Source organism: Mesocricetus auratus, unplaced genomic scaffold, assembly GCF_017639785.1.
Source record: "Mesocricetus auratus isolate SY011 unplaced genomic scaffold, BCM_Maur_2.0 Super-Scaffold_100024, whole genome shotgun sequence".
In the NCBI taxonomy this organism is placed as follows: Eukaryota; Metazoa; Chordata; class Mammalia; order Rodentia; family Cricetidae; genus Mesocricetus; species Mesocricetus auratus.
Genome location: NW_024429205.1, coordinates 19173507 through 19197887, shown reverse-complemented (window position 1 = coordinate 19197887; position 24381 = coordinate 19173507). Strand labels below are relative to the sequence as shown.

At 42.3% G+C, this 24381-nt stretch overlaps 1 protein-coding gene across 7 annotated transcripts in view; it reads left to right on the top strand.

The window, feature by feature from the left end:
* The window catches only part of Dtnb (dystrobrevin beta), a 200107-nt gene that overhangs the window by 33939 nt on the left and 141787 nt on the right, over window positions 1-24381 (top strand). For all 7 annotated transcript variants that reach the window (XM_013119858.3, XM_013119859.3, XM_021232445.2 and 4 more), the window contains 2 exons: window positions 11104-11189; window positions 21018-21172. In XM_013119858.3, coding sequence (XP_012975312.1) covers window positions 11104-11189; window positions 21018-21172 — 241 coding nt within the window. The remainder of the gene's footprint in view (window positions 1-11103; window positions 11190-21017; window positions 21173-24381) is intronic.

Sequence of the window (24381 nt, the reverse complement as noted above, 5' to 3'; positions counted from 1 at the left end):
CCCCTGCAGACTCTTAAGTGTGTGCAGGGGCTGTGTCCTACAGTGTGTGTGCCCCTGGGGTACGGGGTTGTTTAGTTCTGACCCTGACTGTTGCCTTCCTTCCATGTGGAGGGCTGTGGATGAACTGGGGAGGCAGTGAGCTCCTGCACGGCTTGCTGCACACTCAGGCGAGGATTGAGTTACTGAGTTCTGTCATGTCTCCCTCTTCATTAGCTCCCCCATCTCTAGGGCCCCTCCCTCCACTGCCTGAGCCCTTCACTAATGTCTCCAGAGCTCCTGCATTGTTTTTCACCTTTTTTCTATACTTCCTTCCTTTCCTCATTCATTCATTCCTCGAAATGATTGATTCATGCACTCAGTGTCTGCCCCAACAATCCGAACACTGGCGGTAACTTCTAATATCTTTCTGTCTGGTCCCATCCCACAGCCTGTGTCTTGCAGGTGAGCGGGACCCTGGTTTGCGTTGTATCACTTTCTCAATTCTCATAAAGAAGAAGAAAGAAAAGAGATAGAAAGATAGGTAGCTTTTCAAATTGGGCATGGTGGCACTTACCCATAATTGTCACACCTAGTAGGTAGAGGCAGGAGGGTTAAGAATTCAGGTTATCCTCTGCTGCATAGTGAGTTCAAAGCCAGCCTGGGTAACATGAGACCTTATTTCAAACAATCTGCTAGCCTCCCCAATTAACCTTAGATCTTTTTCACATTTAAAGATAGAACCAAAGTATTGTGTTTGGTGCTGTTTGTTTGTTTCCTTAGTGCCCGTCCCCTCTCCCTCTCTCCCTTCCTTTCTTTCCGATACAGGGATTGAACCCAGGTCTGTATGAATGCAAGCGTTCTACCATTGAGTTGTGCCCACAATATGAGCATTGTTTAGTTTTCGTTTTTTTTTTGTTTGTTTGTTTGTTTTTTTTCCTGAGACAGGGTTCTTTATGTATAGTTGGCTGTCCTGGAACTCACTTTGTGGACCAGGGTGACCTTGAACTCAGAATTCTGCCTGCCTCTGCCTCCTGAGTGCTGGTTTTAAAGGCGTTACATAGTACCATTATGATTTTAATTGTTATTATGTAACAGTTATTTGAGGTCTTGGGGACTGTCTCTCTGGGCAGGGAAATGTGTGTGTTTCTGCCAGGTGCCTAGAGACCCCTGGAAGTCCAGGATGATGTCCAGGATGACCTCCTTTCCAGCTCTGCTGCTCCCCTTGCCTGAGGCCCTCATGTCTTTTGCACACCACCATCTTTAGGTTGAGCTTCAAGGCTTTTCATCCAAAGTAACATGGGTCCTCCCTCAGAAATCCCAGAGTCACATGCATGGAAAGGTTGATTCCAGGTACTGTGGAATATACATACAGGCTCACCTCCCAGGTCCTCCAGCCTCTCCTGTGTTGGAACTCATTTGTTCTTGTTGCTGCTCAGGGGGATTTACAGACTATTTTTCCTCTGTCTGTCTGTCTGTCTGTCTGTCTGTCTGTCTGTCTGTCTGTCTTCTACCCCTCTTTGCTTCATGGAAATATTGGTTAGAATCAATTTGTTTGTTTGTCATTATTTTAAGCCTGTTATTTCTTCAGATATTTCCTCTTATATTTTTTCTGTTAAATGACCTCTATCTTCTTTATTAATATTTCTCTTTTAATGGTTCAATTTCTTTAAACTCACCTAGTTTATCACCAGTTATGATGTCATGACTCCTTGGGAGCTACAGCTCATTGCTTTACCCAGCACAGGGGGAGAGAACACTCAAGTGTGCTAAACTGTGTTTTGCTATCTTAGGAAAGAATTGAAATACAAAGTCTGATTTCTATGGAATACATGTCAATTGTATACCCATCAAGTAAAAAAGAAAATTAAGTCAAACAAGTTGGGGGCTTCATCTGTATTTAATTTGAGATGGAGTTATATGAAACATTTTTGTATTGTTTATAAATCAGACTAGCAGTCATTTTAAAGTTGTGATTTTGAAGTTTAATTTGGGTTCATTAAAAAGATTTTAGAGTTCCCTCATAGTAGTGAATGTTTAAAACAGAACAGTATAAAACTACTTAGCATTCATGAGACTCTGGGTACATACAGCTAGTGGATTTGCCCCCTCCCCCCTCAACTGCAAGATAGTAGCAGATTCCTCCCTTTTACACACACACAAATGTATTCCTTAAATTCTGAGCTGTCTGACCAACAGAATGCGAACATTTCTGGAAGCAGATAATATCAGTTCCAGTCTTCCTCATTGGCGAGTTCTAAGCAAAGTCGTGCCGTCCTGGGCAGCACAGATATTTCACATGGGAGTACATTCTGTACTTGCATCTGTGCTTTTTCTTAGATGTCCTCAAGACTGCGAGAAAAAAAGCCACATAAAACTGGGGTTTTAGTGTGAGGAGGAAAACCTCCCGTAACAGCGGCTCTAACTCTGGAGGATCTGATTGCAGCACTGTCAGGGATTTTCCAGGAGCTGGCAGAGCGCGAGGGAGTGGCATTGGCTGTAGGAGAGCACTGTGATCCTAAGGGGGAACCTAGTGTAAAAGGAGGGGGAGGAGGTCTGGTGTTACCCCCTCATCCTGCCAGACTGGGTGCCACCACGTGTGTATCCTGACGAGCTCACTGTGTGCACTGACCACGTGTGTATCCTGACGAGGTCACTGTGTGCACTGACCATGTGTGTATCCTGATGAGGTCACTGTGTGCACTGCATGGTGGTGCCACCATTGCAACAAGTAAACTGGGCCACACTGAGCGTCTGCCACAGAGTCACCTGGGAGCAGACACAAATGACCTGAAGTGCTCTCACTTCTGGAGTTGTAGCTTTTCCTCCACGATCCAGCCTAGTGCAGGGAGAGGCAGGCGGACAGTATCTGAGCACTAGCTAATACTTCAGGTTTTATTTTCCTGACTCTGATGAGACGAACTCTCTGAATGACCCTGGTAACTATAGGACTTCACCTCAGAACCCTTCCAAGGCTGTTGTGTCTGTCCTCACCTCTGCCCACACCAGGCTCCAAAATAAGCAACCACCAGCTTCTCCTCTTTCTCAACATAGAGTACTTATTTCTCTCTTTATACAGTGGGGTCGCTCCTAGCTGCACCTTGACCCTACCTCAAGAATTCCAGTCTCTTTTTCTTACCAAATCTTTTCTTTCTCAGAATCTACCTCGGGTTTTCCTTACTATCACAAGCCACACACTCATCCTTTTGAGGATCCATAGTTCTTGGCTGTGTAATTGTTTTGGCTTTCATTTATGCAATGCCTTACTAAGAGCATGTAAGTGAACAGATGAGACTGGAACTCTATGAGGACAGAGGTTTACTTTATGCCTTTGGTTGCTTAGTGAGTGCAATGCTGGATTCGTAATAAGGGTCTGTGAGACTGAAATGAAAAGCTGCAGGTATCTCTGTAAGAAAATCAAGTAATATCTGAAGTTGATTTTACTTGAGTAAGCTGTTTGACTTTTTTGTTAAGTGGATTCTTGATTTGCAGTTGATTATTGCATAATCCATTCACTGTGAAGATTTTAAAATTGTGATTAATGGGAAAAACACGGGTTTCTGGAAATCAAAGAGAAGAGCTCTTTTAGCAACATTGCATAATTGGACTGGTAACAGTGTTTCTCAAGTACAAATCTATTTTCATATAAGAAGCACTAATTTATGGTTGGCAGGATCCACGATTGTTTGCTAAAGATGAAGAAACAGTTCATTTAAGTGAAAAATGTTCCCGGTAGTCTTGCTTCAAAAATACTGAGTTGAACATGAAACGCTTATTACCTACTGCACAGCCAATTGCCCAGATGAGTTTAGTTAATCAGAAGATAGGTAGAATTTGAGGCTTTATTAAACTGAAGTGAATGGTTTCCCATGTATAGGGCACAGGTGAGGTTTGTAGGTGCTTCTGAAGGTGCCTGTGTATTTAAATATCCCTGTTTATTCAGTGTTTTCTCAGTGCTGCATATTAAGAACGCCTTTTAGGAGTCACGAGCAAGGTTTATTGTCAGTCTGTAAAATGATAGGTGTGTGGAAGTGAATCATGGAGCAGTCTTAGGTAGACACTTACCTTGCTCCTTGTGGGTATGGGTGCTTGGTGCAGGGTGCTGTTTGGGTGGGGTTAAAATGACAAGTTTCTTTCCATCCTTTCATTTCAGTCTGTGGATAGGGTTAATATGTACTCTTGTGTTACATTTAAAAATGTTGACCTACTAATCAGTTCCCAGCTGTGATAGGCCACGTCAGTGAGTTACATGGTTTGTACTGAAAGTTTTTCCAAATCTTGCTTGGAGAGAATTAATTGTGATGGAAACTTATATTTCACATTAGAAGTAGTAAATCACAGACCTTTGTGAGGTTTGACCATAAACAGGCTTTGGCAAGCGGCTGCTACAGCTCAGTTCTGATAGACTTGTACAGTGTCCATAGAGTAATTCTAGATGTCGGGTGGAAGGATTCAGAGTGTGTTCTTCCCAGAAGAATCAGTTAGATGAAGGACATAATCATAGGGTATTGCTTCTACGTGACTACAGTTTCTTTCCCTGCCCCTAATTGTAGAGGAAAGATATCGAGCTTTAGAGAAAATCAGAAAAATGAAAGTGACACTTTCGTGCTTTGGGAACTATTCATATATGGAAGTAGCCAAGTACAGTGTTCATGACAAAGAGGTCAGTGCTGAAGTTGGTTTAGCAAGCAAATAGTGAAGAGAGGGGAGCTAAGGGGTTTTATTTTTATTTTTATTTTTTTGAGGCAGGGTCTCTCTTTGTAGACCAGGTTGGCCTTGAAGTCACAGAAACCACCTGCTTCTGCTTCCTGAGTAGCTGGGATTAAAGGCCACCACAAGCAGCTATCTAAAAAAATTATTTTATGTGTATGGATGTTTTGCCTGCATTTATATCTCTGCAGCACATGCATACAGTGTCCAGGGAAGCCAGACAAAGGTGTCAGATCTCATGGAAGTGGAATTACACATGTTTGTGCGTCTATTCGTGTGAGGAGGAGAACACCTGGAAGGGCAACCAGTGTTCTTAGTCACTGAATCATCTCTCCAGCCAGTGTTTCTTTTTGAGGAATGTGAGCAAGCCCTCTGATAGTAGAAACTGTATCTAAACCTGTGTGTGATGGCCAGTGTGCCAAGACTTGAGCTAACTTCCCACCCTCAGAATACCTAGCTACATAGAAGATTCTCAGCATCTCTCCCAAATTCTGGAAGCCATCTCCCTCGCAGAACCTTTGATCGCAAACACCTATGCGTTTGCCAGTGTTTGAATCCTTCAGCTTTACTCACACATTTTCTGTCTCTTACGCAGTAGCCCAGTGGCACTTACATGTGCATCCCTTACTTTGAGTGAAGCCGGTGATACTCAGCGGATGGGAAAGTGTGTGCTGGCACAGAGGAGGGAGGATCCATGGGTTACTGCACAGAAGACTATGTGTGGGGATTGCTGTCACAGATGAGAAAAATGGAAAAAACGCACGATGACTTGTGAAGGGACCACACACTGCGTGTTCTGGTGATAACGGGGTGGCTGATGATCCTCCTAGCTGTACATACTCTGAGCTACATTATTCTGTAAAGAGTGAATCCCTTGGTTAGAGACTAGCCATGAAGATTAGTAATTATCCGTTTTGTTTTGTGAGACAGGGTTTCACTTTCTGTCCTGAAGCTCACTTTGTAGACCAGGCTGGTCTCGAACTCTGAGATCCACCTGCCTCTGCCTCCCAAGTGCTGGAATTAAAGGTGAGCACCACCACCACCTGGCTCTAGTCTAATCCTGATGAATGGTGTTTTAGTGCTGTTTCTAGAGCACTAAATTAATCAATAATTATATATTTTTTCTATATTCGAATGTAAGATTGGATCTAGGAGTACTACATGTAACAGTCAGATTAGAGAATAGTTAAAATAAAGGATGCAGTGCATTTTAAAATAGTGTTTTGAGGATTAGGAGAAGGCTGTGAAAGTGCTAATTACCAGAATGATTTTAAAAAGTAAAACATCCTGGTATCACTGAGAGTCACTGTGCTGAGTGTACGGAGGCTACAGTCGCCTCCAGTGAAGAGTTGGATTTGGTCTGACTCTTGCCAGTAGCTGGGAGCCATTACACTTCCCTTCTCTTTGTACACGTGACATCAGTTCCTGTTCCATAGCGAGAGCGAGGAGTAGATGTCATTTTGTCTCTTTGACGGGAGAAAGTGAGATTTGGAGCTCAAAAGAAATCTATAAAATATACTTTATTATTCATCAATATTTTACTATAATAAAATACCAAGAGAGAGAATATATAAATACAGTTAAAGGAGGTTTAAAAATGTTTTGGCTACTTATTTTCATTTTATGCTATGGATGCCTGCCTGGTATACCATGTGCATGCAGTACCGACAGAGGCCAGAAGAGGGCTTAAAGTCCCTTGGAACTGCAGTCACAGATGCTTGTTAGCAGTCATGTGGATGCTGGGAATTGAACCAGGCCTTTTTGGTAGGATAGTCAGTGCTCTAACCTCTGAGAAACCTCTCCAGTGCAAGTTGGAGAGTTTTAAATACTGAGAGAAGTAGGGCTATTTGAGATCCAGGATCATAGTAAGTGTGAGGGAGAGTGATTTACGGAGAAATGCTGTCTTTAGGGTCAAGAATGTGCAAGTTGTAGCTAGGCACCCTGAACGTTGTGTTGCTAGTTCTCAGCTTAGGATGCTTACTAAAATAATGGGAAGATTTAAAAGTAACCACGAGCTTTAGTCACCCAAATAGAATATTCAACATCTTCTGAAGGAAAACTCTAAGAACATACAATTATTTTGTTGACTTCTATAAAAATATTCTCTTAGGAATTTTCAATTTGAAATAACATGCACGCTGATCTGTGCCCTCACCCCTGGCAGTTCCTACGAGCTGTGGGCACTAGGGAAATTTTTTGTTTTTATGTTTAGTCTCTGCCTTGGTTCCTGAGGTAGAGCTCCTAACACCCTTACTGATGGCAGAACTGAGGTAATCTTTGTGACTGGCTCCTGACAAAGTTTTCTGAGTCACAGTGATACTGATACAGTTCCCAAATTCCTCAACCCCCTGGGTGAGAACATCTGTCGTTCGAATCAGGTGACTCCTGGTGGACTCCTGGATATCCTTAGGATGGAAGCTGGTTGCCAGGGGGCCCAGTGGGCCCTGCAGTAAAAAGTGCTTACTCTTTTGAGGGGCCCACCACCCAGCTTCCAGGTAAATCACACTCCGAGTCTTGGCTTGTTCTAGCCAGCTTTTCTTATCTTTAAATTAACCCATCTACCTTTTGCCTCTGGGCATTTCCTGTTCTTACTTCTGTGAATCTTACTTGTGGATTGCCCGGTGGCTGGGTGGCCGACCCCTGATGTCCTCCTCTCTCCTTTTTCTCTTCTGCTCTCCTTCCTTGGTGGCTCTATTTTCACTCTCTGCCTGCTAGCCCCGCCTATCCTTGCTCCTGCCTCGCTATTGGCCATTCTTTGTTAAGACCATCAGGTGGTCTTAAACAGGCAAAGAATCACAGCTTCACAGAGTTAAACAAAGGTCAAACACTTAAAATGGTGTTCTACCACACGGCCGTCTGTGTGATTACAGTGGGAACTTGCAGCTCCTGTCCCCAACCTGGGGCATTAAAGAGACTGAGTCAGACTTAACGACTTAATCAACTGTGTACACAACGGAGCTTCACACAAACTCCAAAGAACTGAGTTTGAGAGTCTCCGGATGGCTGGACGTACTCATTGCCTAAGGAGGGCACAGGAGCTCTGTGCCCATTCCCACACAGATCCTGTGTCTCTTTCACATCCCTCCATTCATCTCTGTCCTTCATCGTGTCACCTATGAATAGATGTGTAAACATAAATTAGTTCCCCTAAGCCCTGTGAGTACCTACCCTACTTCCTGGAACTGGCTTCTGAAGTCCAAGGGGCTGCGTCTTCAGTGTGTCTGCTAGGTAGATGGTGTCAGAGTGGAATTCATCCTCACATCCCTACCTCCTTCTCCTCTCACTCTTCACACGGGCGCTCAGGCCCGACTCACGTCCTCACGCTTGCTTATTAAACACTTTACTCATGGAGCCATTCCCCAAGCCCTGCCCTATTCATTCTCACTTTGGTAATCTGTCTGTATCTTATTGTCTTCTGTTTTGCTAGAGATTCATTGGTATAATTGGTGATCTGCTCAAACATGAGCTCTTTGCTCTTCTTGATTTTTTTCCAATTTTTATTTTCAGTTTTATTAATTTCTGCTTTATTCATATTTTCCATTTTCTTGTTTGTAGTTTAATTTGCTGTCCCCCTTTCCCCCCCATAGTCATAAATTGGATGTTTGGGTGATTGACTTGAGACCCTTTTTTCCAGTGAGAAGTGATCAACTTCTTTGATGAAGGGTGTTTGCTTCCTCCCATTGTGGAGTCAAGCTGTTGTCCTCAATATCCCTTTACAAATGGTTTCTGCATGTACATGTGTGAAAATACAGCGTTTCTTAGGTTTATTTTATGTGTATGGCTGTCTTGCTTGCATGTGTGTCTGTGCACCACGTGTGTTCAGTGTCCTTAGATCCCCTGGAACTGGAGCTGCAGACGGTTGTGAGCCACCACGTGGGTGCTCAAAGTCAAAGCCAGATCCTGGGGAAGCGCAGCTCTTAACCACTCAACTTCTCTCTCTGCCTCCACTTTCTTCTCCCCTTAAAACATTTTGCTACATAGTTTTCTGGTACTTGCTTTATTCTGTACATTGCTGTTTTCCCCCTTTACTACTAGGGGTTACTAGGCAAGTGTTCTACCATTGAGTTTCATCTCCAGCCCCTCTTAATTTTTCTTTTGAGACAGATTCTTGCTACATTCATACTGGCCACCACAACTTATGGCCTCAAAGCCTCCTATATAGCTACAATTTCAGGTGTGTGCTACCAAGCCTGATTTTGCTGTCTGCTGTGAATAGCAGTTTTTCTTTCTTTATTTTATTTATTATTTATTATTAATGGCCTTAAACTCCTCCCACCACCTCCTGAGTGCTGAGATCACAGATGTGTGCCATCCACCACACCTGGTTTATGTGGTGCTGGGAAGTGAACCCAGGACTTGAGTTCATACTAGGTCAACATTTTCTACTAGTTGCTAGGCACTGGCTTGGCTTCTCCAAATTCAGTGAGTCATGTAGGTGTTTCTTTAGCAGTCGTTCTAGGATTCTTGAATATGTGAATTCTTTGGGAAAGGAATGGGGCAGTTTTATCTCCTTTACTTATCCCCCCCACACCATGCCCTATGTGCATTGTCTATTTTGTGAAGAGCCCAGTTGACATAAAGAAATAATTGCATTTCTGCACAAACTTTCTTGCTTGTTCTGTCTAGATAACCACTTTAAGATCTGTAGTTGTGATGGGTCATGGGGAGTATTCTTTCTCAAAAATATTTCTCCCTGCCTGTGTTTTTGCTCTAGGCCAGTGGTTCTCAACCTGTGGGTCTCGACCCTTTCACAGACATCACCAAAGACCTTTGGAAAACCCAGATATTTACCTTATGATTCAGAACAGTAGCAAAATTACAATTACAAAGTGGCAATGAAAATAATTCTATGGTGGGGGGTCAAGCACAGCATAAGGGACTGTATTAAAGGGTCACAGCACTAGGAAGGTTGAGAACCACTGCTCTAAGCTGTGCTCAGCTTCTCAGCATCTCCAGGGTGTAATCCTTAGACTCTCATCATCAGTTCTTATGCTGCTGGTGTGACCTTTATCCAGGGATGGCTTTGATCCCTCTGCAAGTCCATGCTTTCGTGTTAAGTGTAGTAGTGTGTGCCTGTAATTCCAACATTTGGGAGACTGAGATAGCAGGATTGCTTTAAGTTCAGAGCTAGCCTGGGCTTCGTAATGAGTTCCAAATCACCAAGGACTGGGAAGACCTCATCTAAAATGTTTAGGAAAAGAATACACTTTTTAAACTTCACTAATGATTCTTCAGATGCTGACTTTCCTTGCATAATGGAGTGGCTGTTTGACAAGAATATTTATCATTCCAGATCCATATAAAACAGTGTCTTTATTTCTGAAGAATTATGTATTTCTAAAAGCCCCGTCCTTCCTTGTTTTAGATCGTTACAGGGTTTGTTTTATGAATACACTCCATGCTATGTCATAGTTGAAAATGCAGCTGTAATAAAGACTGACTTACAGACCATGCTCTTCTCAGATGTCATCTTTTCAAATACAAGGAAGATTGGGCAGTGCGGAGTACTCTGTTTTCTTTGTTCCAGGCATGCTAGGATTCACTCTACCTGAGCTCCTCCAGCGTGGGAGACATTTCCTGGGCTCTGTAGAATATAATGGGGTGTTTGCTTTTTCAAAACCAACGTGGTAATGCCTCCTTACTGCAAAGATGTCTTAATCTCAGTTACCGTGAAACTTTATGATCACAAACCTTATAAAATATTCACAGAGGCCTACCTGCATATGTGGACTTTAACCAGCTGTGAGGTTTTTATCTGCACTGACAGCAGGTCTGAGTAGAAGGATGATGCCCTGGTGATGTTGCATAGCATTCACTAAGTTCTCCTTTTCATTTTCCTGTCATAAAGAACCAGTGCCCCCTGCCCCTTTGCCTCCTCACGGTGGCGTATGGAAGATCTGAGATAGATGTGATTAAGCGTCTCAGAATAAAGGCTTGACACTGTTGCAGAAAGATTGTTACAAGAAAAAACAAAGAAGAGCATACTGTAAAAGTTTCACAGCAGCGTGCCCCTGGTGTTTAGTGTGTAATAATAAACTACTGTTATTCTGATGTTGGGTCATATTTTTAAATTTTACTCAAACTGACTGAGCTTTCAATTTTGACCACTTACTACCACTCCGGCTATAGATTTAATGTTTTGTTAACAGGAGGGTCAATTCCGGCACACCCATTTGGTTTCTTCCTACAGATCAGCAGAGATTACAAACTATAAAATTCACCTTATGATGACCCGTTAGCTTTAGCTGTCTCTGCCAATTATAGATGAATCTTAGTTCTGCAAAGGATGAGAAACCTTTGTAGTTTATAAATGTGATGAAATTAAAGCATGTAAGGGCAGAAATCAATTTATTTAGAGATACATTTGATTGTTTTTGTGGTTCCAGGTAGCAATTATTTCTAATGTTTATTTTGCAGTGAGGGCCGAGGCAAGTTGACCGTCTTTTCAGTTAAAGCTATGTTAGCAACCATGTGTGGTGGGAAAATGCTGGACAAGCTGAGATGTAAGTATTGTCATATCATTTGAAAGTTTTTTATTTTCAGGTCAGGTTGTTTAGACAGTTTTAAGTGAATGAATGTTTCAAGAGTTTTGGATGAGGCTCTGTTGTAGCAGCTGGCTCCAAGTTCATGAGCTGTGCCGCCTACTGTTCAGATGGATGAGCTGACCTCACTTCTTGTTAGTGCTTTTGAAAGTGAGAAAACTGGAGTTTAGAACAATGAGATCGACATCTTAAGAAGTTCGTTAAAATGCCTTTCATATTAGTAAAAATGTGATTGGAGGTGATTATGTTTTTAGCTAGAAAATAAATTTAATTGCTTTTACTTGACTTGGTCAAGTTTAGCCTTCTTACTAACTGCATTCTTTACCAGGTTATTTTTTGCTGTCATCAAACTGTTCCTTAGATTCAGATACTTAGAAATTGGTAGCCTGAGCTGGGCTGTGGTGACACACACTTTTAATCCCAGCACTTGGGAGGCAGAGGCAGTCTCAGAGTTAGGGGCCAGCCTGGTCTACAGACAGCCAAGACTGTTTCCTAGAGAAACCCTGTCTTGAAAAACAAACAAAAAAAGAAAAAAAGAAAGGAAGGAAGGAAGGAAGGAAGGAAGGAAGGAAGGAAGGAAGGAAGGAAGGAAGAAAGAGCCTGATCCCCCTTCCAGCCTGTCCGTTCCCTTTCCAGCTGTTTTTCCTTTTATTGCTCTTACTTGCTTTTTGTTTCTTTGTTTTGTTTTCTTTTTCCACAGGCTGCCATTCATAACTATTTATTTTTGCTGCTTGTGGTTTTTAGGTGTATAGCTTGTACCTTCTTGTCTGTCTGTACACCACACTCAAACGTATGTTGCCCTTTATAGAGGGCAACAGTGGGGGCGTTCATCTAAATTTAGAGCCTAGTTTTAAGCTGTTCTTTTTCTCCACTATGTTAATTCTGTCACGGCAGAGACACACTTAGGGTCAGATGCCACGTGTCAGGGAAACGAAAGCAAAGTGTGGGTGTTAGTGAAGTTTTGGGATTATGTGTGTTGAGGGAGGGATGTCTCAAGAGATTAAAGTGCCTGCCAGAGCCTGACAGGGCCCCAGAATTCACTCGGTGGGAGTAGAGGACCAGTTAGTGGGTTCCATGACACACATACACACACACCACACACACAGCAGATATCAACATCATTTTAAAAAGACAATTCCAACATTTTGTGTTTGAATGAAGTATAATATCATCCATATTATCCTTTTCAAAAGAAATCTCCATAAAAAAACAAAAAAAGGAAGAAAAAGTAGAATCCTTATATAAGTGGCCCATAACATTTGAAATCTGTATTGTTCAGGGGGTCAGCTACACCGTGCTTTTTCAGATTTTATTTGTTGTTGTTTGTGGTGGTGATGTGTGGTTGTGTGTTCCTTGTTACTGGCTGATTGGATACTGTTAGAGGTGTTCTATCTTTGGAGATCTCTTTGCTTGATTCTGTATGCCACTGACAGAGAAACATCACACATGTAATCCTCCTGAAGAGGTTATCATGGGAGGATGGGCTGCTGTGAGAGCCTTTTCCCCTGGGCTCTCATTCCTGATGTTGTTCTCTCTGGTTGAGGTGGCTGAGGAATGGCATAGGCAAAAGAGACTTAACACTGCTTGGTAGCCTCCAACCGTAGCTTATTTACTTCCTTCTCCCTAGTGTGGGTTAGGTTCTGTCCACACTGCAGACTCTCTCCTGACTGCATTCTGTTACCTCTAGTAAAGGTCCCACTATATATTAAGCTTCTACTGTGTGGAACACGCCCAAGCTTTTTTCCTTTTGTTTCTTGCCTGTTAGATTTTTTTTCACAGAATTATTTGTTATTTGTTTTATGTGCACTGGTGTTTTGCCTGCATATGTGTCTGTGTGAGGTGCCAGATCCCCTGGAATCTGTAATCCACCATGTGGGTGCTGGGAATTGAACCTGGGTCCTCTGGAAGAGCAGTCAGTACTCTCAACTAGTGAGTCATCTCTCCAGCCCTGTCTTCAGGATTTTTTAGCTAAAAATTTCCTTTATTTTCCCCTCTACAAGAATCTATTTTTATTTATGTGAATATGTTTGTCCACTTGTCTGTGTGTACACCACATTCATGCAGGTGCCTGCTGGAGCTGGGATTGCAGGAGGTTCTCTGCAAGAAAGCCGTTTTATTTTACTACTGAGCTATCTCTCCAGCCCCTGCCTCCACCTTTTATATTTGATGTGTTTTGATTTCAAAATAACATTATAAATGACTCTACAACTGTTTGTGGTTTTGGTCTGAAATGTTAGATTTTTCAGAAATGCTTGGAGTATTTCTGTCTCTAGGACATTTGCAGAAATGTTCCACAGTAAGGGACATTCTGTATTCCTAGATTGAAAGATAATTTACATAGGCCTCTAAATGTCAAGGAGCTGTAGTCAGGGTGTAGAATTTAGTTAAAGTGTCATCAAAATGCAATGTCAGCACCCCAGCGTGGGAGCAGCACCTGCAGACAGATCATGGCTGCCAAACCTAACTTAGTCTCGACTTGATTGACTGGTGATTGACTTTGTCAGGGTTTGCTATTTGTTTCCTAAGGAATCTAACCCTCTTATTTAAACCCCACCTAAGTCACACTGAAAGTAGCAAGTGATCCATTTACTTTATTATGTATTTATTTTGATTTGCTATGGAGCAGAGTAGTTTGGCAGATGTGTGGGGAAAGACTAAAAATGCTTTTATCTATTCATTCATTGGATTGGTGGAGGAATAAGCAGGACTGAACCTCAAGTTACAGACACACACCTCTCACACTTTTTTATCCTTATGTTTTGAGCTCTGAGTTTTCCATTGATAGCCTAGAACTGTTAGGCTTCAGGGATTCTCCTACCTCAACCTTAGAGAGTTCAAACGTCAAAATGCTAACAGCAGTTTTCCCTAGTTGAACACACTGGGTTTGCAGTAAGATTATATGACTTATCTTTTTACATGTCTTTGAAAGACTACACTTTGAGTTGGAGAAAGGCTAACCCGAGATTGTTCTTACTATATTTGCTCATAATTGGCTTTTTCACTGTTGTTTCAGTCACTTGCTTCTGGTGTTTCAATAACAGGCCATACAGAGGCCTCTGTCTGAGGTTTCAGTTGGACAGTTTTCCCTGTTCAAAATTCCTGCTTCCTTTGCCCAGGCCTTTAATCACCTGTCACTCCGCCCTCACCTGCACTGGTGTCTGCTGGCCAGCCCCTTGGCTTCTCTTTCAATCAGAGACGCCTGTGGAGTGTTTTAGAATTAGGAGCAAACAAGAAATACTCTCCATGGCTGCACTTTATGGACTATAAAAAAAGTGAAGAAAAACAAAAACTAAGAAGCTGTGTTGGTTAGGACTTCTCAACCTTCCTAATGCTGTGAACTTTTCATATAGTTCCTCATGTTGTGTGACCCCAACCATAACATTGTGTTATTGCTACTTCATAGCTGTAAGTTTGCTACTGTTAGGAATCATGATGTAAATATCTGATATGAAAGATATCTGATATATGGCCCCCAGAAGGGTCATGATTCACAGGTTGAGAACCACTGCTCTAGAGGCACAAGACACATACACACATAAACACACGCATATGCATACATATACACACACATGGATATGCATATATTAATACATATATAACATACATATAACACATATATTCTAATAGATATATTCTAATACACAGTGCATATATATATGGTTTATTAGAATGACTTATAGACTGTGGTCCAGGTAGCCCAACCAACAATGCCCATCTTTGAACAGAAGGTGCAAGAATATAGTAGTTCTTCATTTTATGAAGCTGGTTGTTTTAGATGGTTTTTACTATATGCCAGAATCTCAGAGAAATAGGCTGTAATGCCAGTGAAGGAATGGACTTGTCAGTGAGAGCAAGCAGACGTGTCCTTTATATAGGCTGCCAGCAAGAAACATGTGATCCAGATAAGGCTGGACCTTTCCACCTCAAAAGATCTGGATTAAAAGTGGGTCTTCCCACTTCAAATGATTTAATTAAGGAAAAAAAATTCCCCTCACAGGTGTACCCAGTCCCTTGGGTTTTAGTTTAATTCTAATGCAGCCAAGTTGCCAACCAAGAACAGCCATCACAGAGGTCAAGAGCTCTTTGTAAGGAAGGGGGTGTGGCTGAACCAAAGGCTGCTGACCTCATCAGTGACATGGAATTTTAATGGGTCTGAGAGCGCAGCAGGCCTTGTGTTCACTTATGTGTGCTTAGAGACAGACAGATGTGTGTACATGGTTTTCTGGGTTAAGTCACACAGTAGGTGGAAAGATGGCAGGAGCTGGCAGTCATCTTTGCCAGGGGACATTCATGGGCAAGGAAAATGGCTGCTCATTAATAGTCTTGTCCCTTTTGTTTGAACGGTCCTGTCACTTTGCAGAAGCCTGTGGTGGTGACGGGTTTCATGAGGGTGAGAGGAGATGGCCCAGACATATGACAGTCAGTGCTTATATACAGACATAAGCAGTCACTAAAATCAGGGCCGCTATCACTGGGAACAAAAATCAAACAGGTGCCAGTGGTAGATCAGTAACGTTGTGCCTCCTGTTACACAGGGAATAGAGTATTTTAGAAACTGGGAGAGACTTGTACATTGAAGGGCTCAATTGTGGGTTTTCCACAAGGGATAAAACGTACTCCCCACTCTCCTTTTTCAGCTAGGAGCAACTGTTGGGGAACTGGCATACTTTCTGCTCTGTCAGAGCTGTGTAGATAGGATGTTCATCCTGCTATGCCAGAATGGGGTAGGGCTTTAATTAGAGAACTTACATTCTGTTTTTCTTTCTAAGGGTGGGACCTGTGTCTCATACTTGTCACATGCCCTCCGTCACCTCCAAAGCCCTTGTTCTTGATAGTTTTATTAAATTTTATTTGCTTCTTTAAGCTTTGTTATATGCAGGTAGTAAATTGCACTAACTTAGATTCTTGTTACTCTTCATTTAAGAAATCAGCTTAGTTTTGCACCATTTTTCTGCAGATAAGAGCTTATTTTAAAAAAATAATAAAAAAACAAGCCCACTAGTTAAACCAGTAACTCAAGAAATAATGAGTTACCTCATTATGTCTCCAGTTTTTGGATCTAGCTGTACTTCTAAAACAAACATGTTCCCTTCCCCCCTTTTATAATCTGTGCCCTTTCCTGATTAAAAGTTACTACCTTGAGTTCGTTCAGCATGACATAGTTAAATTGAAAATGCGTTTTTGTGGATGTGGCTAGTCATGTGATTCTCTGGTTATTATTTACCTTTATGCTTTTGAATGAATTAGATGTAGACTTGTTGATGTGGGTATTGTATACATAAGATTGATTATGATACGGTACACCTGTAAGTATGTGGCAGCTACGGTCTCTGGTCTTGTTTCTTCTCTAAATGACTATGTGTTAGTTACTCATTGTCTTGCTAGCTGTGAATACATGTAGTGGTAACAGAAAACTAGATTAATAAGTGACTTAAATACATGGGGTTTATATTCCTCATGTAAAAATAAGTCCAGAGGCCGTTGAGTTCAAAGTTGGTCCCATGACCTGAGGATGTCATAAGACTCCAGTTCCTTCCATCTTCCTGCCCTGATGTATGGTACCCTCCTGACGGTAATGCGATGACTGCCCTGTCCTGGGCTGAGGTATTCATTCCAGGCAGAGAGAAGAAAGGTACCTCTGATAGAAAACCAGTACTTTCCCAGAAGTCTACGCCAGAGTTACAGTGTGGACAGGAGGCAGGGAAGACCTTTTTAAAAACGTGCACACTGAGCCGGGCGGTGGTGGCGCACGCCTTTAATCCCAGCACTCGGGAGGCAGAGGCAGGCGGATCTCTGTGAGTTCGAGGCCGGGCTGGACCGATAGCCTCCGAAACAATACAGAGAAACCCTGTCTCGTAAAAACCAAAAAAAAAAAAAAAAAAAAAAAGTGCACACTGCTGCCACAAACACAGGGGTCAGCTAGAGAGTGAGAGGGGGACACTGTGGGTGCCTTGAGGTGTCTGCCACATCCCATACTGACCCTTTGTTCTGACTTAATGTGTAGTTGCGCTCCCCATGAGAATATCAGTCAGCTTTTTAAAAATGGAGTCAGCCATGCTCCCCCTTCTTTTTTAAACACACAAGCGCCTCTGAGCTTGCTGCAGTCCTTATCACCTACAACTCAGTACTGCAAGATGGCTCCACTTGCAAACAGCACGTTAGGCCCCATGCAGTTAGCTTTGATACAGGTATGACATCTCTAGTTTGTTAATTTTGTTAGGTTTGTCACAAGCTAGAAGTTTAGAATAATCCTAACCTTCAAAGTTCTTTATTCTCTGACCCAGTGCATTGAACCATCTTGATTCGATTCCTCTTACCCATCCATCACTGGCCACCGCCTCTGTAACCCATGTAAGTGCTTTGTAGCTATTGCAGCCATTAGCTGTCTACTCCTGAAAGCTGCTTTTACATACTCTGTCATCACTTCAGTGTTTTACAATCAAATTCAACTTGTTTTTGTCTTTGATTATCTTTCATAGCAGTGTCAGTGTTCTGCCCTAGTCAGAATGTTTCCTCACCCTCAAATGAGGACACAGCTGTAACTTACTGTCAGGCGTGCTTGGGCCCTTTTGTCTGGTTGTGGCTCTTAGTTCCACTTGTCTCCTGCTTCTACCTCATTGTTTCACGTCTTTTTTAGGATCTAGGCACTGAGTTCCTGTCTTTTAGACATTTTTAGGTAGGGTGCTTGCCTGACAGGCATGAAGCTCTGCGCTCACTCCCTAGCACCACATAAACCGGACTGGAGTGGTGGAGGGAGGCAGAGGCAGGGCCACCAGAAGTGCAAGGTCATTCTTGACTACGTAGTGAGTTCCACACCAACCGGGGCCTTATGAGATCCTGTCTCAAAAAATGAACAAAAGCTGGAAACTTTCTAAAAATATCTACTTTTGTTTTCTGTTCACTGGTGTTTTACCTGCGTGTATGACTGTGTAGGAGTGTCAGCAGCCTGGAACTGGAATTACAGACAGATATGAGCTGCCGTGTGGGTGCTGGGAATTGAACCCAGGTCTTCTGGAAGAGCAGCCAGTGCTCTTTACTGAGCCATCTCTCCAGCTCTGCTGAAAACTTTGACAATCCCTTTTGTGGCTTGTCATATCTGCTCTGTCTTCTAATTAATGTGTTTGTTTTGCTGAGAATTGAACCCAGTCTTATGCAGGATAGATAGGAAAAGAGCTCTGCCCTTGTAACTCTTTTTGCTGCTTGTCTTACTTGGTGTGGTAAATGTTTCTTACATATAGTTCAGTGTCTCTGCATTTCTCCACTTCTGGGAGATTGTACACATTTGCCTTTCCTTCCTCCTTTTCCAGCATTTATCCACCTGTCACGCTGGCCTATCTATGATGTTAGTTTTTTGGATATCAAGTATATCCCTATTCATCATTTTTCATGATTTTTGGTTCATTTGGGATACTCTAGTTGAACCTAGGGCTTTATGCATGCTAAGCAAGCATTCTTGTTCCTGACAGTACCTCGTTTAATATGCTTATTTTAAAGTTCTTAGTTTATTTGTTTTCCTCCCCTCCCTCTTTTTTTTCCCTCCTCTGATTTTTAGGAACATGGTCTTTTTATGTAGCCATAGTTGACCTCGAGCTTGCTATGTAGACCAGGATGGCTTCAAAATTATGAAACTTCTCCTGCCTCTAGTTCCTGAGTATTACACTGCAGGTAAACACTACCATACTCAGCTGCCACACCTAGCCAATATGTTGAAATTGGTATATATTGTCCTGTCTGTTGATATTTTAAAGTAGTTTCTTTTTATACTAATATATTTAAAATTTTGTATTTTACGTATATAAATGCTTTGTCTGCGTGTATACCTACACACCAGAAGAGGATATCAGATGCCATTATAGATGGTTGTGAGCCACCATGTGGTTGGTGGTAATTGAACTCAGGACCTCTAAGAGAGCAGCTATTTCTCCAGCCCCTGTTGTTTTTGTTTTGTTTTTATTTTGGAGACAGGGTTTCCTCTGTAGCTGTCCTAGAACTCACAGAGATCTCCCGTCTCTGCCTCCTGAGTGCTGGGATTAAAGGCATTTCCTGCCACAGCCCAGCTATCCCTAAGTTATATCTTATAGCAATATAATTTGATGAGATTTACTCCAGAGTTAGATAGGTATGAATTTAAAACTTGACTTAACTAATGGCTAAAGTTCTAAGCAATAATTTCTTGTCTGTTATTTTAAATAATTATATGTGTGCACATGTGTGATGGAGGTCATGTTTCCTTGTCACATGGTTCTTAGCTCCTGGTTATGTTTCCTTCCCCTCAACTCTGGATGAAAAGAGGAATATCTGAGACAAGAACTCTGTACAAAGAAATATGAGTAGTGTTAGCAGAAATTCCTTTCCCATCTTCTTGTGTGTGTGTGTGTGTGTGTGTGTATGTGTATGTGTATGTGTATGTGTATGTGTGTGTAATACCAGTTAATGAAAAGAGAGGCCATGAAGTTGAAAGACGGCATGGAGTACGTATTCATGAGGAAAACAAAGGGAGAAATGTAATTATAATATAAAAAAGCAAAACAGTGAGGCCAGGCTGCAGGGTATGAAATCACCACGCCTGCTCTTAGTGATGTGCTTCTTCCAACAAATATGTATTTCCTAGAAGTTTCATGATGCTCTCAAACCCCATCATCAGCTGGGGACCCAGTGTTTGAGACATGAGCCTATGGGGGAACATTTCTCATTCAAACAATGTATGGGCTATTATTTCTTAAAATGTTTTCATTGAAATAAATCATATCATTTACCCCTCTCCCTTTCCTCCATCCAGTCCTTCCCAGTGTGGCTCCCAACTTTCAAGTTGATAGTTCCTTTTTCTTTGATTATTACTCATATGTACCTGGGTGTATATATGTATTTGCACACACACACACACACACACACACACACACTCACTCACTGCCTGCTGAGTCTTTTTTTGTTGGTGGCATGTTTATGGTTTCAGGACTGACCACTGTGTATTGTATATCACCCCTGGGGCCCCCAGGATTTCCACCTTCCGTGTTGGTATGCCCTTTGACAGTGCATGCCCTGCTCTTGCTTGTGCAGCCATTATTAGGAGAGACTGTCTCACTGCAGGCTTCCCGTATTCTGGCTCATCAACCCTTGGTTGTTTTAGGAAGCAGGGTCTCCTGTCATTCAGGCTGGTTTTAAAATTGCTATACAGTTTCATTTGCTTGCCTCTGCCTTCTAAGTGCTGCGTGTGCATGTGTGTGTCTTATAAACACAGATACTAAGGAGTAAAGACATGCTGCTTCAAATTTTTCTTAGAACAGTGGGCTGCATAAATTAAAAGCTACTTCTCCTCCAGTTATGTGGATTTAGAAAGTTGTTAGGCGGGGGCTGGGGAGATGGCCGGGCAGTAAGAGCACTTGCTGCTCTTGCAGAAGATCCGGACTTGATTCTTACCTCTTATGGCAGGCACCTCACAGCTGCCAGTAACCCCCTCTTCTGGCTTCTGAGGGTACTGCACTCAGGTGCCCAACCCCTCCCCCACATTTAAACATTCTTTGAAAAGATGAGTGAGCATATATGAGTGGTTATTCCACTTAATGTTTAGGTAGAGCCGTAAGTGGGTAGGATTGAGGGGGCCTTGTGAGCAAAGTAACTCGGTAGCGATAATAAGAAGGAAAGTAATTTGAATGTTACCTAAAAGTTGTGACTTTACGGTACTTCTGAATGATGCCTGTTTAATGGTGCAGAAATAGCATAGAGACATTTGTAATTTTTAAGAGATGATATTTTCTCAGAGTTTTCCTTTATTCGCTTTTGTTCCTAAAGACATTTTCTCCCAGATGTCAGATTCCAGCGGCTTGATGATGTTTGGCAAGCTTGACCAGTTTCTGAAGGAAGCCCTGAAGCTCCCGACAGCAGTCTTTGAAGGGCCGTCCTTCGGTTACACGGAACACGCAGTCCGCACCTGTTTTCCACAACAGGTAAGGACCATTGACAACCTCGGGCTACAGGAGCCTCCACCTTCTGCCAGATTCCCCAGGTGGCTTCTGAAAGCAAGCAGCTTTAAACTAGGAGTGCACCGGTGGAGGCAGGGGAGGGGGTCAAAGTTCACCAGAGGACTCTTGTTCTCAGTTAAGATAACATTTGAAGTGTTTTAAAGAAAAATGTTTTTAAGGTTTTTTTTTTTTGTTGTTGTTTATTTTTGATTTTGCATTATTGCGACTGAATGAATATATGTATTTTTCTTTTCAAGCAGGAGTCTTTAAATTTTAAGGACAGGGATTTGGACCTAAAGCTCTAGCTAGCTCTTGCATCATTGTGTCCTGCACAGTGCTCATCTGCCCTGCCGAGCACACCGGGCTTGCATGTGACACCATCAGGAGTCTGGCTGTTTTTCCTGGTTTCTTACCCAGGGATTGGTATGAGTGTGTGCCTGAGAGTTTAACTTTGCCTCAGAGACTGGGATAGAGTAGATACTCATAACTCAAGGTAGAGAACAGGTTAAAGAACTAATACTGTACTTAGAAAGTTAGGAAAAACAAAAAAAGAAGTCTTTTAAAATCAATAGAAAAAAATATCTTCTCAGAAGATATTTTTTCAACAATTTATTTTTACTATTCATGCGTTGGTGTTTTGCCTGCATGTGTGTCTGGGTGAGAGTGTGGGATCCCCTGGAACTAGAGTTACAGACAGTTGTGAGCTGCCATGTGAGTGCTGGGAACTGACCAGGGCCTCTGGGAGAGCAGCCAGTGCTCTTAACCACTGAGCCATCTCTCCAGCCCCCAGAAGATACTTCTTAGTTACCAATGGAAACGGGAGCTTTACAGTTGGGAACCTACACCAGACAGGAGATGTGACTTCAGCCCCGCCATCCGTCATGTCACCAGCAAAGGGAGAAACTGACAGCTGACAGGCTGTGTCGTGCAGCTCCCCTGCTCAGACTTTCCTCTGAGATCTCATAGCTTGAATGGAATGTTGTGGAAACGTCCAAGGGTTCAATTTGTGCCACCTCAATACAGCTGTGAACCTTGCCAGGTTCAGCAAGGTAGCTGGCCTGTACACCTAAAGAGATTAGAATCATAAAAAAGAAAAGACACGGAACATTCTGGATTAAGGTCTAAAGAGATTTGAAAACTTCACAAATACTCCCACCCACCCCCATTATGAAGGACAAGAATAGGACAGTTGGAAAAATCTGAACAAAGTTTATAACCAGATAATAGTATTGTGGCACTAAATGATAATTTCTTGATTTTGATATTTATCTTTAGCTGTGTAATAGAAATTTTTTTAAAAAAGAAATTCTATCTGGGCTAGGTATAGTGACACACACCTTTAATCCCAGCACTGGGGAGGCAGAGGCAGGTGGATCTCTGAGTTTGAGGTCAGCCTGGCCTACAGAGTGAGTTCCAGGACAGCCAGGGCTATGTAGAGAGACCCTGTCTTGAAACCACCACCTCCCCACACACAAAAAAAAAAAAGAAAGAAAAAGGGGAAAAAATCAGTTCACATTTTGAATATACCAAATTTGAAGAAGTCTGAGAAGCTCATGCCAGGCTAATGATAGTTGGGTTTTTGTAAATTCTTGAGGATGATGTGGTTGGAGTGAGAACCACTCAAGGGCTAAAGTAGTGAAGTAGTAAAAATAGTTAAGGATGTGCACTCCTCTTTTAGGGTACTGGGTTTTTTCCCCCTCAGTACCCATATTAGGTTTCTCATAACTGCTTGTAACTGTAGTTCCAGGGGTTGTTAATGTCTCTGAGCACAGTAACACTCATATGTGTACACACACACACACACACACACACACACACACACACACACACACACACACACACTTAAAAATGATCAAAGTAAATGTTAAAAAATAAAAAAGAATAGAAACACTAATAGAGGGACCAGAGTGAGTCTGGACAAGGTTTAATACAAGAATTAAATTCAACTGGGTGTGATGGCACATGCCTTTAGTCCCAGCATTCAGGAGACAGGGGTAAGCAGATCTCTTGAGTTCCAGGCCAGTTGGTCTACAGAGCAAGTTCCAGGGCAGCCAGGGCTACACAGAGAAACCTTGTCTTAACAAAACAAAACAGAATTAAATTCAGTAAATTTTGGAGTTCTTTTTGAAAACTTGCTTTTTTCTTCAGTTTGCTTCCTACAGTGTATTTGTTTAGTGTGAGTTGATTCTTACAATGTCAGCCAGAGGATTGTTTCCAGGCAAATTAGATATGGCCTTGCTGGTCCTGATGCAAGCTTCCTCGATATGTTGATGCTTTGGGATGAGCAAGGAAGTGACTGATCACAGTTAGGGAAAAGATGGAGACTTAAGAAAAGCCTGAGGTCCTGCAGACCTTCCTTAAGTGAAAGAGTTAGGACGTCCAGCCTTTACACTGCACCTTGACACAGTCATCAAGCTGGAAGGTGTTGGGCCACAGATTGGACATGCTTGAAGAGAGCATGAGCTGCCTCCCTTTCTGCAGCATCGTGATGACGGAGCTGCAGCTGCAGTGACAGGGCAGTGATGACATTTCCTCATGCTAAAGTACAAGGTTATGAAACTGTGATTCAAAAGACTGGTCCATGCAGGAAATGGTTGCACTTACGAAGAAGGAACAAAGTATAGGATGTAAGCCTTAAAAATTTTGTTTGACTCTTAGTGGTCATAAACCAACAAACTGAAGTTAGAGGCTTAAGAGATATTGAAAATAGAGAGAAAATGAATTTAAATTTCCCCCCAGTTTTCTAGATTCCCAAGTTTTGGAGGAAGATTGTGGTTTTTTTTTTTTGGAAGATTTGTCCCTTGTTTGTGTATTTATTTTCTAGGTCTTGGTGCTGACTTTAGCTTGAAGAGTTGTCTGCTCCACTGGAGATTTTAGACCTGATGGTCTGTGTGGGAAGGGGAATGTGGGCATCAGAGTGGAGAGGGAGGGTGGAGGGAAAGGAGGTACATCATGCAACATGGCAGTCAGGGTCTGCAGACACTGTCTGTCCTTTCCTTGATGCATAGAACAGGTGGGGATATGGAGAGAGGGGTGACATTTTTGTTGGTCAGTTTTCAAAACAGTGAGACTATTTTATCTATTGGAGCTTCTTCTGATTTTACTTTATCCAGCCAATCTCCTCTGGCTATATGCCAAAATTATTTTTATTTCTACTTGGAGATGTTTTCTGGTTGTTCTGACTCTGCTTTCCT